The 16,858-nt window shown below is 41.2% G+C and overlaps 1 protein-coding gene across 2 annotated transcripts in view; it reads right to left on the bottom strand.

Moving 5' to 3' along the window:
* LOC140492260 (lysine-specific demethylase 3B-like) overlaps positions 1–16,858 on the bottom strand; it is a 129,443-nt gene that overhangs the window by 45,827 nt on the left and 66,758 nt on the right. For both annotated transcript variants that reach the window (XM_072591195.1, XM_072591196.1), the window contains exons 8-10: positions 14,181–14,938; positions 8,935–9,068; positions 5,947–7,304 (exon numbers count right to left, since the gene is read on the bottom strand). In XM_072591195.1, coding sequence (XP_072447296.1) covers positions 5,947–7,304; positions 8,935–9,068; positions 14,181–14,938 — 2,250 coding nt within the window. The remainder of the gene's footprint in view (positions 1–5,946; positions 7,305–8,934; positions 9,069–14,180; positions 14,939–16,858) is intronic.

Raw genomic sequence — 16,858 nt, 5'->3', positions numbered from 1 at the left:
CAGGTTATCCGGCAAGATCACAAGGTCCCAATGCTTGGCTAAACTAAATTATCCAGCATTTAATTATCTGGAATTCAATGAACTGAACGAAATACTCCCCACCCGCATACTTCAGAGAATTGAGATTCCTCTGTACTTGCTTCATTTAACGACCTAGAGATGGCAGTAGTGAGTTATTTTCTAAAACCTATGTAGTTCATTAATATAAGTACAGCCACAATCTTCTCAGGAGGGAGTGGGGTTAAGATTTTGATTGGGCTTATGTGTTGTTGGAGCTCACCCAGACAGATGAGAGTATTCCTTCACACTTCTGACTTGTGCCTTGTAGACTGTGGACAGACTTTGCAGGGTTAGTGGTGAATCATTTACCACAGAATTCACAGCTGCTGATCTGCTCTTGTAACCACAATATTTATGGACTAGATCCAGTTAAACTAAATAAAAGCAAAATACTGAATCCTAGAGATCTGAAATAAAAACAGAGTGCAGTAGAAACTCAACACATCCAGCAGCATCTGCATGTGGGTGTGTGTGTGTGTATGTATGTATTAGGGGGTGGGGGGGGGGGGGGGGGGGGAAGAGAGAGGGGAGAGAGAGAGAGAGAGGGGAGAGAGAGAGAGAGAGAGAGAAAGAGGAGCAGAGAGAGAAAGAGAGAGAGAGAAAGAGAGAGAGAAAAGAGAGAGAGAGAAAGAGAGAGAGAGAGAAAGAGGAGAGAGAGAGAGAGAGGAGAGGGAGAGAGAGAGAGGAGAGAGAGGGGAGAGAGAGAGGGAGAGAGAGGGGAGAGAGAGAGAGAGGGAGGGGAGAGGGGGAGAGAGGGGGAGAGAGGGGGAGAGAGGGAGGAGGGGAGAGAGGGGGAGGGAGGGGGAGGGAGGGGGAGGGAGGGGGAGGGAGGGGAGGAGGGGAGGAGGGGAGGGAGGGGGAGGGAGGGGGAGGGAGGGGGAGGGAGGGGGAGAGAGGGGGAGAGAGGGGGAGAGAGGGGGAGAGAGGGGGAGAGAGGGGAGAGAGGGGGAGAGAGGGGGAGAGAGGGGAGAGGGGAGAGAGGGGGAGAGAGGGGGAGAGAGGGGGAGAGAGGGGGAGAGAGGGGGAGAGAGGGGGAGAGAGGGGGAGAGAGGGGAGAGAGGGGGAGAGAGGGGGAGAGAGGGGGAGAGAGGGGGAGAGAGGGGAGAGAGGGGGAGAGAGGGGAGAGAGGGGGAGAGAGGGGGAGAGAGGGGGAGAGAGGGGGAGAGAGGGGGGAGAGAGGGGGAGAGAGGGGGAGAGAGGGGGAGAGAGGGGGAGAGAGGGGGAGAGAGGGGGAGAGAGGGGGAGAGAGGGGAGAGAGGGGGAGAGAGGGGGAGAGAGGGGGAGAGAGGGGGAGAGAGGGGGAGAGAGGGGGAGAGAGGGGGAGAGAGGGGGAGAGAGGGGGAGAGAGGGGGAGAGAGGGGGAGGAGGGGAGAGAGGGGGAGAGAGGGGGAGAGAGGGGGAGAGAGGGGAGAGAGGGGAGAGAGGGGGAGAGAGGGGAGAGAGGGGGAGAGAGGGGGAGAGAGAGGGGAGAGAGGGGGAGAGAGGGGAGAGAGGGGGAGAGAGAGAGAGAGAGGGAGAGGGGGAGAGAGGGGGAGAGAGGGGGAGAGAGAGGAGAGAGAGAGAGAGAGAGGGAGGGAGAGAGAGAGAGAGAGAGGGAGAGAGAGAGAGAGAGAGAGAGAGAGAGAGAGAGGGAGAGAGAGAGAGAGAGAGAGAGAGAGGGAGAGGGAGAGAGGGAGAGAGAGAGAGAGAGAGAGGGGAGAGAGAATGTTAACACTTCAAATTCAATGACTTTGTCTGAAGATTTGAAGGCTCAAACATTAACTCCATTTCCCTCTATACAGAAGCTGCTAGTGTTGCCGAGTTTCTCCAGTGCTCCCTCTTTTCAGTTCAATTAAAGTTGGTCAGTGATGAGCCTCAAAGTTGACTCTCACCATAGCCCTTCTGTCAGCAAAGAATGCCATCAGCATATTCCTCTGCCCCTTTAAATTTCCAATTGGTCAGCTCTCATGCTGGGTTCTGCAAAGTGATGAAAAGGTGCATTAATGGGAATCAAAGTATTGCAAGGCTAAGAAGTGAACTAGGTAGACTTTAATTTGTTTTATTCCATGTCCCACAAGTGACTCAAAAAATGACTAAAGTCTACTTAATTAAATTTCTATCTTCCTTGTGTGAATCACATTATATAATAGTGTTGATGTTGAGAAATTCGAGCAACGATCCCTACCAGTTAGTCCACATGTCCAGATGCAAGGTGAGGAAAACCATCAGCGGTGAAAAGCTTTGAAAATTAATTCAAAGTCATGAAATATTATCTGTGTGCAACTCGAGGCCTGGTAAATGTAGCATGTTCAGGAGAAACAGGTGACTTTAGACCATAAGTCACTTGTCCCTCTGCGGGATAGTACTTACCAAGTCTCAAATTACATATCAACGGTATTTCGAGACATCGACTTCACCATGTTTACTCTCATCTAAAAATGGCAGTAAGCTCCCGTTGTGTGTGGACTTCTTTCAGCCAAAAGTGGTTTAGTGTGGATAAGGATACTCACCTTTCTGATCTAACTGGATGAGATGTTGTGTAAACAACATGAAGTTTATTACATTTTAACTGGAATTATTTACAGATTACATAAATTAAGACAGACAGTTAGGAGTGCCCTAGTCCCAGGTCTGTCTCCTGTATGTTATTTTCTTATTCCCTTCAAGCCCCTATAATATCAATTTATGATGTTTACGGCACTCAATCAAGTATTAACTCTCTCAGACCCATACAGAAGTTTCCATGCCAGTGATTCAGGAGTGTTATTTAATATGGACTGTAGTTGACCATCGAAATCATACATACTGTATCTCCACTTGTCTGTACAGCAAAATGGCTTTTGCCAAGTACAGTTAGAAGCTGCTTGAACTAAAAGTGTCTTTCTCATTTGTTGCTTGCAGTAACAATTTTCAAGGAAACACTATTTGAAAACTCACCTTCCAAATTTATCCTAACTTCCTCTTTATATCTCCAAAATACCATAAGATGTCAGCCACTTGTCCCATCAAGTCTGCGCCATTATTCAATGAGATTGTTGCTCATCTGATAATTCTCAAGTCCACTTTCCTGCCCTTTTCCAATAACCAGTGATTCCTTTACTGATTAAGATTCTGTCTCCAATGTTGAAGAAACTTATTGACCCTGCCTTGACAGCCCTCTGCAGTAAGATTCCAGATTCACTATCTTCGGAGAGGAAAAACACCTCATCTGTCTTAAATGGGAGACTTCTTACTGAGACTCTATGCTCTTACCATAGACTTTCCCAGATAGATACAGAAAGGTTGTTACCCTATCTGGTCAATCCCCATGTAATCATACATGCTTCAATAAGGTCTCATCTCATTCTCCTAAACTCAAATACCAGCATACCTACTCAACCTTTTCACCTAAGAAAATCTTTCCGTACTTCGAATCGATTCAGAATAAAGGTCACTGGACGCAAAACATTAACTCTTTTTTTTTCCCTCCAGATGCTGGGCAGACCCAATTTTCTCTAGCAATTTGTTTTTGTTTGAACCGAGTGAACCTTTTCTAGACTGCCTTCATTGTCAGTATACACTAAAGAAATCAAAACTTATGACAGTATTGCAGGTATGATCTGACTAGTGCCTTGGATAGTTTGAGTAAGAATTTTCTATTTTTATATTCCAAATAAAGGCCAGAAGTCCACTTGCCTTTCCTATTACCCACTGAAGTTCCGGCTAGCCTTCTGTGACTCTGCAGGAGGACACGAAATCCCTCACTGTTGCAATTTTATGTAGTCTTTCTTCTTTTATATAATGCTCAGCTCCTCTATTCTTCCTACCAAAGCGCATAACATTTCATCTTCCCACATGGTATTCCACTTGCCCAGGTTTTACACACTCACTTATGCAGTCTATTTCCTTCTGTAGACTGATTGTGTCATCCAAATCTCAACCAAACTTCAGCCATGTTTCAAGCATTCTCCCATGGAAGCTGAAAATATCCTTCTTGTTAATTAGAAACCGATTTCAATAAGAGCTGCTGATAAGGTGATAGTGAATGGATCAGTTGGACAAAATAAAAGTAAAGGTAATTTCTAATTAGCATATACCTATCACTTTCAAAATGATGCAGTTAGAGTAGGATTCGATATACCTATTTTGCAGCATTTGCAACTGCCACCACACACCCAGTTTTAGAAAATGAAATAACTGCAATATTTTAAGAGAAGGTCCTCAACTCAAAAATAAAAAATTAAAGTCCTAGTTATTGAGGAGTATGTACAAATACAGATTTGCAGTACAGTTCTCTTTGAAATAGAGCAGCTACAGTTCCAGCTAGGCATAAGCTATGTCATCAGTTCTTTGCCGGCTGGAACTGAAACTGCAACTCTCCTTCTCAGAACAGGAGCAGCATTAATCTACTCCAAATTAGCATTTGAAACACTTGGTGTCATGAATAGCAGGCAGACCTGCTGCAGAATCTACATTGCCCTGCCTCAAAAATTGGCCTTGAACTGTCACAAAATTCTATGGTGCTGCACAGTCCTGAATAATATTTATAGTCAACATTCATGACCCAGAAACAAAGTCATGCCCAGAGGGAAAGAGATTAAATTTGAGATACAGAGCCTCCTTGTATGAAGTAGAAAGGTTGATAAGAAGCTAGATGCAAACGATTAAGTCTGACCACCCAAGAATATTGAATTAACATAAATTGCTGAATGCAGATTTGTAACCATTTCCAAACATCTCACCACATTAATCAACTCCGTTGCAATGATGCTCATGAACTCATTCCAGCCAGTATCCTCAATGAGACAGTTAGCACCTTTAGTGTTGAATAAAATCTCTGAAAACCCGGAAATCAAACATATCTTCATCCCTTGCCTCAAAGAAAGAACACATCATGGCAATAACATTGCTAGGATTCATCAACAGAAGCATCATCTATTCTGTTATGGACAGCTTAGTATAGATTTTCTGTTCTAAGAGCAGAAATCAGGGTAATACACTTGACTATCAATTAATGGGTCTTTGTTTTGTTTAGGAGCTGTCAGTACCAGGCACACAGCACTGTTCAATCAGTGCCTGAGTTGCAAAAGGACTTTGGTCTTGAGTCCATTCGCAAGTTGATTTATATGCAAATCGAAACACAATGAAGATCAATATCAAGCAGCCATTCCTAAGTACAGGAAATACTTATTTGTCAGATCATGAAAATAACACCAATGCACATGACTGCATTCCCAAATATGGGCGCTCGTATGTCAAAAGTTTACAAAGCAGGAATCCCTGTATAACATTATAAAGGTGGAGCATCCTGCAACTTCAATGCAATTGGATACTTGATTCTTCTGGAGTCACAGGAGTAACCAACCAGAAAACACACAACCTTTTCTGATTTGGTTTTCTACTGAGTTTGTACTTGCGCACAATGCTTCAATTGAAAATAGGAATTTAGTGCAACAACACTCTGCTCTCCAGCTAATGTGGTCAATGTTTGGCAAACTAATGGTCAGTTTTAGATACCTTGTATACTCCAGCAATAAGTTTTTCAGAAAGATATTGATGGCAACATATTAGATATCCAAAAAGAAAGAAATGCGATAGCAAAATCTAAAATAAAAAGAAACCATCTTCCTAAAATGAACACTTTACCATTAAAATGGTGTTCTAAGGTTCCAATAAACAAAAAAACGCTGCTTTATTCTTCAGTCTAACAGAGAACTGAAAGATCATTTGCTATATGGGCAAGTAAAGCAACATCCAACAGGGAATGTCAACTGCTGGTGCTAGAATGAACTACACAGTAGTCCACCATTTGCATAGGTACATTTCATTAAGCAATTATGTCGTAAAGATAATGGAAAACTAAGCTTGCCCTCTTCACCACAGTTACTGCAAATTCAGCCACCTTTATGTATAACACTGTGAACTCACTTTTTGGAGGTCTTCCTCGAGGCCGTCCTCTCCCACGCCCACGCCCCTTTCCTATATGTTCCTTGTTCCCTTCACCATTCGGCTGTCTTGTTTCATGCAAGAAAGACAGATATCCTTTTAAACTAGTCTTCGATTGCAAACGCATATGCACCTCAGAATCACTCAGGTCTGATAAATCACTGTCGGTAGCTGAATCCGAATCCTGCTTCATCCCCAGGCTTCTTTCATCTAAAGCAAACCTTCTCTGATCAAACTGGGATTGCTGATTAGGAGAACCATCAAGGCCATTATCAGATAGACTGATGGCAAACAGAGGCTGCTGCTTGCCAGAATGGGGAGTGTCTGAGAAAGTTTGCAGATGTGGATTGTCTGGAATGACAGAACTAGAAATTGGGATTGTAAGATTTCCTGCACTATGATCCCCAGTTGGACTAGTGGATAAGGTTGGCATTTCAATATTGGTTGGAGCAAATGGAGTTTCAGGGGACTCTGGTCTGGTAGTACCTAAAATAGCTGTCTTTTGTAATGGAGAGGAAAATGGAGGTGAAAAGGTCTTTGGAAGCTCAGTTTTGTTGCCACCTGCATCTGATGTCATTTTCTCAGGCTTCTTCCAGTTGATCAACATCGGGGGTTTCACAATAACAGATGCAGGAGTAGAAGCTGCCGGCCGTATTAAATCACTTCTGAACAGGCTCGATTGTGATCTGCTTGTGGGTAAATTATCCATATTTCCCTTTAGATCTGTAAACCCAAGGAATGGATTGCCTCCTGGAACTGTAGGCGTTTCCTCCTTTAGAAGATCTGGTGGTTGAACAGACTGAAGAAACTGGAGACTAGAAGCACTCCTTGGAAAAGCCGGAGTTAGTGTGGGCATGACCTCAGATGGGTTCTTTTTCTCAGTATCTTGACTATGTTTACTTCCTGCACGCAACCCAACAGAAATTCCAACTGCCTGCGTCATACCACTTTTCTGGCCTGTGGCACCAGAAGCCATTTTAAAAGGATTGAAGCTAAGAGGGTCATTGGATAAGCTTTCAGATATTTCAGTAAAGTAGTTGCTCTGTGGAACATTCTGAGGCATACACTGGAAAAACAAGTTAGTCGACAGGCTGCCCGAGTCCATGGAGATCTTGGTGCCAGCTTTATTCTCAGATTCATCAGTCACATTCCTATTAAACCCAAATCCAAAGGACTTGCTTTCTTGGTCAAATGATCCATTTGTTCCCTCATTACCATTCCTCTTTGGCTCTTCCAGAAGGGCTTGATTCTTAACTGATATTTGAAGTGCACTGTCTTCAGTTAAAGCTCCCTCGTTTAGTGTTTGGCAAGGATCTGCACACCACTTTTTTAGCGGTTCCCTAAAATTGCAACAAAATTACTCATTAATTTAGGAAGTGGAATTAGTAAACTATACATTTACCTCAACATTGTGACACAGCAGCATCGAAGAAAATGATGACAGTTAATCAAAAACGTTTCACTGTTTTAAAACTGCTAGTACACTAAAATTTACTCCTATAAAGGTATGTGGAATTCAGACTTAAGCAAAATACTGAAGATGCTGGAAATTTAAAATAGAAGCAGAAAATGCTAGAATTACTCAACTGGTCAGGCAATACCGAAAAGTCATCCTGACCTGAAACATGAACCACTGTTTCTCTCCATAGATGTTGCCTGATCTGCCAAACATCTCCAGCATTTTTTGTTTTTATATGTGTTTTTTGAAACACTGAAGTACAAATCTAAAGCTGTGTCTTGCTTCTTTAGTATAGATTAAAAACTAGACTGTTTCCTTAAAGGTCATTACATTCCACTCTTCAGACTGACGCTCATGCGCAGTTAGAGTAGTAGGCTTATTTTCAACCTGAAAACTACAAGCATCAGCAGCTTAATATTCTACACTTGGCAAAAGTATAAAACAAAAGCATATTTTGGCTCAGTCGTGAGCAAAGTATGCTAAAGCACAAGTTCTTCCTTGAAAGCATAAGAAATTTTAACAACTGCGTGGCAATATGCCAGACTGGAACACCCAGGAAACTTTCCAGTTTGTCTACAAGCTGTAATTTTTGATTCGCTTCACTGGTGGTAGCTCATAAAGAACTGTTACTTGTCAATTTAAATAGCAAGCTAAGAACGATTGAAACATTGTTACAAAACATTTGAGTTTGTGGGTAAGGAGCAGGAAAGGGGCCTCCTAGAAACCATTGGTATAAGTTAGACTAACAGGGCTTGGTTTCACTGGAGCTGAGAAGAATGAAGGCTAAGTTAATTGAAGTGTATAAATCCTGATTAGGTTTGACAAGATGGATGTTTTTCTTCTTATTGATCAGTCAAGAACTAAGGGAATATTGCTATACAATTAGGGAATCCTCTTTTACGACAGAAAGGAAGAGAATGTTTCTTCTCTGATGATTGAGACACTTTAGAACTCTATCTCAGACACCTGTGGAGGGATAATTTAATATGTTTACGATGGAGGCAGGTTAATTTCCTTCCAAAAATCTATAGCTATCAAAGATAAATAGAAATGTTCAAGTTGAAACAAAAAGGTCAGCTATGGTCTGGTTGAATAGTGGAGCAGGTTTATGGGCTATTCTGCTCCTAACTCATATGTTTGTATAATTTTTAAATAGCAAAGGTGCACCGACGAACTGACAGTCTCACTGCATCAGCTTATTGATCCCATATCTACTTTTAACCTCCTTGATCTAAGTTTTACTAGACATATATAGGACAGAAATACTTTGGCTCTGACTACTAAGAGCATAAAAATAGGTCGTCACCAGCAGACTGTGATCGATAGGGTTCGGGTTAGATCAATTTGTTTTGAAACATTTTGAGATTCTTGCTCAACCGACAGTAAATATCACATCCCAGAAAGGTTAATTAAAAAGGCTCTAAAATGTTTGTCACTATGACCAAGATTTCTTGGTATTAATTCCTTTAAGTAAAAGCTGATTCTATGACAGAATACCAAGTTCCCCTTACCCTTTAGCAGAACCACATATCTGCTGAACTGATGCTAAGGACAAGTCCTTTGAAGGGTCCAATGGAAAAGAATTTCCCAAAGCCTTTTCTGATCCAGGAGCAGATGAGCCGGATGTCTGCAGATTTTTACTTCCCTGAAATAGAGGAAGTAATACTTTGGAAAATAAAGTGAGTAAAAGACCTTTTAAGAAAGAAATGTTAATAACCTCCAATCTCACCAACACTTTGAATGAAATTCAAGAACATTTTCAAACTTTTTTTTAGACATATGAGGACTTACCAAACTAAAGAAAAGTTTTTTATTAGCATTAAGGTATAAGTGATCATTTTCCCCTGGTGGAACAAAGGGCACCCATGAGGTCCCTTTCCTCAATAATGCACTTGAAAAGTTTGAAAATGGATTCTTAAGCACAATCTGCTGAAGACCCACATTCACCAGTCAATACACATGGTGAGATTCGTACAGTCCCATGTGCTACAAGTTCAATCTATTGGCAACCTTGTGAAAAGCACAATGTTGAGATAAGGCATATCAACATTAGCTGGTGTGATTACAAATGCCATGATTGTTGTACATCGCAAATACTCATGAAAAGGCATAAGGTCAGTATCCTTGGCCCTAAACGGGATCCAGTCTACTTCAGATTACGCTGAAAAGGGAAGGTGTGTCAAAATTTCAAACAAGTGAAGCCACCTGCCTTACCCTGCTACCACACACTAAGTTCACAAATGGTTTTCTGTACTAACAGGCTGCTGTCGGTCATCTAACCAAAACGACATTTTGCTTATCACACAAATGAGTAATATGAGTGTTAGTGCTGTTGTGATGAGATATGTGAACGTCTACATTTCATGAGGGGTGGACTGTACACAACACCATATCCTGTTGTTTGGACAAAGCACAATGGGCCTGCTGTACACTAGAACACTTCTGTGATGCTATTGACCATTCACAACCGGCAGCATGCCATTTATGCTCAATTCACCTGCCCTTCCAATTCTCAGAAAAATATATCTACCATTAAGATGTGACTCTGGTGTTGTAAATCATGCATTAAGAGTTATACTGGAAACAAATTCAAAATCATTGGCTGAGTTTACAGTGCAATGCATTTGCACATGACAGAAGTTACATCTATGAATACTGTAAAAATCATGCCTTTTTATTTTTCTGGAGTTTTAATAATGGAATGAAATGGGAATAGCTTTAGAAACCAATGATTGCCACAGGTTTAGACACACTAACCACCATTTATACAGCTGCTTTTTCAACTATTAGTTGAAGTGCAGTTTGCAGATGAACTTCAGCCAATGGGTGTATATTACTGAAGATTCAGATGGCAAAATATAGCTGATTGGTCTGTAAATCAGTGAGCAGTTATAGATGACCAAGGTCCTCTGCCTGCCAACAGCTAGGTGACTGGTGCTCAAGTAGCTTTGGGCCATTTACAAGATAGTGAAAAGATACCAGACTTGCACCAGCTCAGGAGCTCTGTCTGTTTTCTGCAGTAAAGCCACATAAAGCCTGAAGAAAACCAATTTATCTTTCCTTCAACATTTGCTATAAGCTGTGACTTGTAATGTTTAAGTCAGGGACCTTTTATAACGGTGATCCAGCCACCTTGGCCTCCTGCAAATCAGTGAAAACATCAAGAAAAGCAGTAGCATTCTGATCAGCTTAAGAACCATCTCAGCACCTCTGCGAATGGAGGGGCAACATGGTGACTCAGTGGTTAGTATTGCTGCCTCAGCACCAGGGACCCAGGTTCAAATCCAGCCTCAGGCGACTGTCTGTGTGGAGTTTGCACATTCTCCCTGTGGCTGCGTGGGTTTCCTCCGGTGTGCTCCGGTTTCTTTCAGCAGTCCAAAGATGTGCAGGTTAGGTGAACTGGCCATCGTCCATAACATTCAGGGATGAGTAGGCTAGGTGCATTAGTCAGGGTAAAAAATATAGAGTAATAGGGAAGGGGAGTAGGTCTGGGTGGGTTACTCTTCAGACAGTCGGTGTGGACTTGTTGGGCCAACGGACCTGTTTCCACACTGTAGGGATTCTATGACTTGGAACTCCGTTCCCAGTTTCCCCCATCCTTAACAACCACATTTTCTTTCCCATGCATGTGTGTGTGTTCTCAATTGGATTAAGAGCTTTAAATCATAGAATAATATATTGCCAGTTCGTATTTGTTTACTTGCAGCTGGAGTTAATTTACTTGTAATAAATAATAATTCCTGCTAAGTACAGAAATCTGATCTAAGCTGTCTATTAACCTGGTTCTGAACTCAGGTAAACTGGGGAATTTGATGTATTTTTTAAATACCTTTAACTTTTGTGTCAATTCTAGGAATAGTAGGGCTTGATATCTGGCAAGCTGCCCCTGTGAAGCATAACAATACACAAGACCTTGTCACACTTAGCCTGAAGGAATATACTGCATCTTCAAAAAAGGGGTGATGGAGGCAGCCAAATTCTTGCTATACCTCCATGACACAGCTCTGACACCAGGAGTTACCTGTCTGGTCTGAGAACTAAGTTTGATGGTTAACTGTTCTTGTTGCATTTCCATGCCAATGATGGCCCAATCAATCAATCAATACTCTCTCTCCTGTTGACAAAAGACTTCATTCAACTTCTACTTCTAGTCTCCTTTTAGAGATGTTTAAATGTGACTTTTACAACAAAAATCGAGGAATTGGTTCACCATTTCTGACACATTCTCATTCCACATGCTAATCTCTGATCTGTGTCTCCAAGGGACAAACATCTCCTTTAATTACATTTCTTTGTACATAGGTGCAAAAGCTCTTCTGATCTGTTTTATATTCCTAGTAGTTTAATCCAGTTTCATTATCCATTTCTAACAAGGTTTGACCAACCTTTGCAAGTTTCTAAAACTTTCACAATCCAGGGATTTGGGACTTCAGTTATAGGCACAGAATGGAGGAGCTGGTGTTGTGTGTTCTTTAGAGAAAGGTGAAAAGAGACTAGAGGTTGGATAGTGAAGTGTTCAAAATCATGAGTAGTCCAGATGGAGTAGATTCGTGAGAAAGTTCTTCCTTTAACAATAGACCAAGAACCAGTTGAATAGCAAAAAAGTCAAAGGTGATTTTTGGATCAGATATTGGCTAGCTAAAAAAGGACAGAGGGTGGTGGTTGATGGGAAATGTTCATCCTGGAGTTCAGTTATGAATGGTATACTGCAAGGATCTGTTTTGGAGCCACTGCTGTTTGTCATTTTTATAAATGACCTGGATGAGGGCAAAGAAGAATGGGTTAGTAAATTTGCAGATGACACAAAGGTCAGTGGAGTTGTGGACAGTGCGGAAGCATGTTGCAGGTTACAGAGGGACATAGATAAGCTGCAGAGCTGGGCTCAGAAGTGGCAAACGGAGTTTAATGCAGAAAAGTGAGTGATTCAGTCTGGAAGGAGCAACCGGAATACAGAGTGCTGGGCTTAATGGTAAGATTCTTGGTAGTGTGGATGGGCAGAAAGATCTCTGTGTCCATGTGCATAAATCCCTGAAAGCTGCCACCCAAGTTGTCCATAAATGGACAAAAGGCTTCAACTTCTACTTCTCGTCTCCTTTTAGAGATGTTTAAACGTGACTTTTACAATAAAAATAGAAAGATTAGAAAGGGTGCAGAGGAGATTTACCAGGATGTTACCTGGTATGGAAGGAAGGTCTTATGAGGAAAGGCTGAGGGACTTAGACTGCTTTCATTAGAGAGAAGAATGTTGAGAGGTGACTGAATAGAGACATACAAGATGATCAAGAGAATTAGATAGGATGGACGGTGAGAGCCTTTTTCCTTGGATGGTGAGGCTAGCAAGAGGGGACATAGCTTTAAATTGATGAGTGATATATATAGGACAGATGTCAGAGGTAAGTTCTTTACTCAGAGAGTAGTAGGGGCATGGACACCCTACCTGCAACAGGAGTAGACTCGCCAACTTTAAGGGCATTTAAATGGTCATTGGATAAACATATGGTTGAAACTGGAATAGTGTAGGTGAGACAGACTTCAGATTTGTTGCACCAACCTGTGAAACCATTGAGGGTGAAGGGCCCGTACTGTGTTGTAACTATGTTCTATGACATTACCGTATAGAATAGTGTATAGGTCAAGTTTTGAAGACCATTTTTTTGAGCTGAAATTAGGGAGTTGACGTATACACGAGGTATTGTTTGAGGGGATGAAATTCATGCTTGGCATAAGTCACAAAAATGGACAAACAAGAGTCAGATCTCTAGACAAATCAATAAACAGTAATAAATTGAATATTAGCAAAGTTAAACAAAGAAAAATGGACCCAGCTTCTACAAAGTGCTAATACTTTCATATTATAATCGGTAATATCTACTGTGGTCGAGTAGAGGACACATGGCAAAGAAAAAGGTTTGTACTCAAGTCTTGATTGTCATTTGCATTTCATCTTGGAGTAGTAATATGTTTTTAAGTACTAGCGAGGGAAAGACAATCACAACCAACTCAATATCCCTGAACATTCCCTGTATTATGTTCGCACTGGTAAACTGTGGGTAACTGAAACCACAGAAACTGACTCCATGGATTACAGTCATTCTAAAAACCTGAGTGGACTGTGAAGGCTGGCAGACTGGAAGACCCAGAACAGAGTACGGCCAGCTAACTGTAAAGCTGGAGTGGAGCGCAACAGACAGGCACACTGACTCATAAATGTTGATCCATAACTATGAAAAACTAGGGTCAACTTATACACGAGGTATGTGCAAAATACGACTTTTTGACAAAATAGGGGGTCAACTTATACATGAGCATATACGGTAACATACTTTTTTGTATGCATTGAGTGGCTGAATCTTGAACACATTGCCTGGGAGTGTTGCTGAGTCAGATTAAATTGCAGCTATCAAACATGAATGAATAAAATACTTCAAGGTTTTTCAAAAATTCAGGGCTTCAGAGAAACAAAGGTATTGTGGGACAAGCTGAAATACTCAGAGACAACAACAATTTAAAGGGCTGAATGGCCTTTTCTTCTGCTATAAAAATTCTCTAAAAACTAAAACTGTGACGGACTGTCTGGTCTATTCCAGTTGCTATTTTGACATTCTGTAACTGATAATGGACAAAACAAAGGAACTTGTCTGCAAGAATATATGTAAGTAACCCAGAGTTTCATTCAAAACTTGAAAAAAGAATGCTCTTCATCTGTTAATTTTGTTAAAAAAATCAATGAGAATACGAGAATAAAATAAATACTTACATCAAAGATGTGTGCCTCACTGCAGTTTGGGAAAGACTGATGAGAGTCGAAAACTCGCAAAGTGGCATGCTTGTGATCTTGTGGGGCTTGAAAGGCATTTGGAATCGCCAAAGCCGATTGCATACTTTCAACTTGGGACTCACATGATGTACTCTGTATCTTCTGGTTCGTTCCTGAATTAACTGCAATGTTTTCTTTTATCCCCTGATCTGGCAATGCAGTTTCTAAGTAAGCTTGAACGTTTAGACTTCCAGAATCTTGGACAAGATTTGAAGGCTCCAAGACAGGTATTTCAGAGGTTCTGCTTGAATCAGAAGTTGGTAAACTCTTCTTGCTCTGAGAATTCAGCGATTCTGTACTGGAAAACGACAATCCACTTGGGCGGGGAGTAGCAGCACCAATTGGCACAAAAGGCTTCCCATGTATTGGTTCATCCTGGACAACTAAGGTCCTACCATTCTCTTTGGTATAGGTGGCATAGCGTAAGCCTGCTTGGGGTTGAGGTACAAAGCGGGATCGATCTGAAGCGCTGTCAGCACTCCCCCAGGCTAAATCTGCAATTCTCTTGGAATCGTAGCTTCCTTGCTCCAACTCAAGATTCTCACTCTTTGGCAGACTGTGACCGTTGCCTCCAGCAGCCAGCAAGCATGCATTGCTGCTGTCAGGATCCATTTCCTCTGCCTCCTTCACTCTTTTTTGAACAGGTTCATTGTCTCCATCAGAGGTGTTTTTTCTTCTACGGCTATCCTTACTTTTTTCTACAAAGAACAAATAAATTTAGTCCATATGTGCATACAATCAAATAATGTATCAACTTCAATCAACTCACAAATGCACACATTCCTAATATGTTCATTACAAACCAAATTTAATCATCATTTGCAATCTCTTGCTAATGAGTATGATTTAATAGTTACTTAAAAGATTTAATAGTTAATATAAAAGTGTTTCCTAAATATGCAGCAGATTTAATCTACAATTAACATGTGATATCGGATTTAAATTTCTACAACATACTGCAAATTTCTCAAAGTGCACAAAAAGGAAATTTGCAAACACACAAAACTGGAGCAGAAGTGGAACAATCAGCTCATCGCTACTTCGTCTTTCAGTAATATCACAACTGATCAGTTTGCATTTCGAATCCCTGATTCCCAGCTGGTTCCAATAACCCTTGATTTCCCCTCCCAATAAGAATCTATTCATCTCTGATCTAAAAACAATCAGTGACTCTTTGTGCAATGCATTCTGATGCAGAGAGCTTCAAAAACCATAACCCTCAGAGAAAGAGATTCCCATTTCTGACCAGAAAAAGTAATTTTCAAACAATACCTCCCTCCAGGACTTAGCCACAAGAGAAAACATCCTATCCACTTCAACCTTATCAGGAACATTCAGGATCTTATATACTTCAATCAAGTCACCCCTTGCTCTTCTAAGTCTCAATGCAATCAAGCCCATTCTGCCCAACCTATTCTCATAACACAACCTACTTAATCTGGGTATCAACGTAGTAAACCTCCTCTAAGCCACCATCATACATTTGCATCCTTTATTAAAGGAGGAGACCAAAACTGCACACTATTCGAGATGTAATCCCACCAATGCCCTGTGTATCTGAAGCACGATATCCTTTTTTAGGGTCAATTCCTCTTGTCTGAAGGGATGACATCCTATTTGCCTTCTTGATTATGTATAGTATCTGCATGCTAACATCTTGTGAGAAATGCCACAAGAACATCTAAATCTCTCCATCTTGAAATTCTGCAGTTGTTCTCCATTTAAGTAATCATCTGCTTTTTCATTCTTTCTGCCCAAGTGAACAATTTCACATTATACTCTATCTGCCAGAATTTTACCCACAATCTATTTATATGCAGCTGCAACTTATGTCTTCTTCACAAGTCATTTTCTGACCTATCTGCGTGCCATTCTGCAGTTAGCGACTATGCCTTTGTTTCCCTCAACTAAGCCACTGATGTACATTGTAAAAGGTTGAAGCCCCAGCACAGACCCCTGCGGTATTCTACCTGTCAAATCCTGCCAACAAAACGAAGACCCGTTAATGAAGATGCCTGTTCCCAGTCAGCTAGCTAATCTTTTATCCATGCTAACATGTTACCTCTTACAACATTTTCTGTTATAAGCTTTGATGCCGCATTTTGTTAAATGACTTTTGGAAATCAGAGTACACTTTTTGTACAGGCTGCCCTGTATCCAAAGGGCAAACTGCACCTTCAACAAACATGAATTAATTGGTTAAACAATGTTGCCTTTTAACAAAACCATGCTGACTCTTCCCAACTATCGGGGGCTTTTCTAAGTACACTTTCAATGATTGATAATAACATGTTCCTCATGACGTCAAGCTAAATAGCCTACATGTCCTGCCTACGCACCTCCTCGAAAAGAGATTATATTTGCTACCCTCCAGTCTGATTTACTGAATAAGGAATTTTGAAAAATTAACACCAGTGCATCTTCCACCTCATTAGTAACTTCTTTTAAGAACAAAGAATAAAGTCCACCTGGACCCGACAGTACTTTCTTTGTAATTGCAATTTTGCCAAGTTCCTCTCTTGCTTCCTCCACCTTATTTATAGCTATTACTGGAATGTTTTATATATCCTCTGTAATGAAGACAGAAGCAAAATAATTGTTTATTTTTATTCACCATA

This window comes from Chiloscyllium punctatum, chromosome 20 (genome assembly GCF_047496795.1).
Source record: "Chiloscyllium punctatum isolate Juve2018m chromosome 20, sChiPun1.3, whole genome shotgun sequence".
In the NCBI taxonomy this organism is placed as follows: domain Eukaryota; kingdom Metazoa; phylum Chordata; class Chondrichthyes; order Orectolobiformes; family Hemiscylliidae; genus Chiloscyllium; species Chiloscyllium punctatum.
Note: the sequence above shows the minus strand (reverse complement) of the source record. Positions and strands in the feature narration are given on the sequence as shown.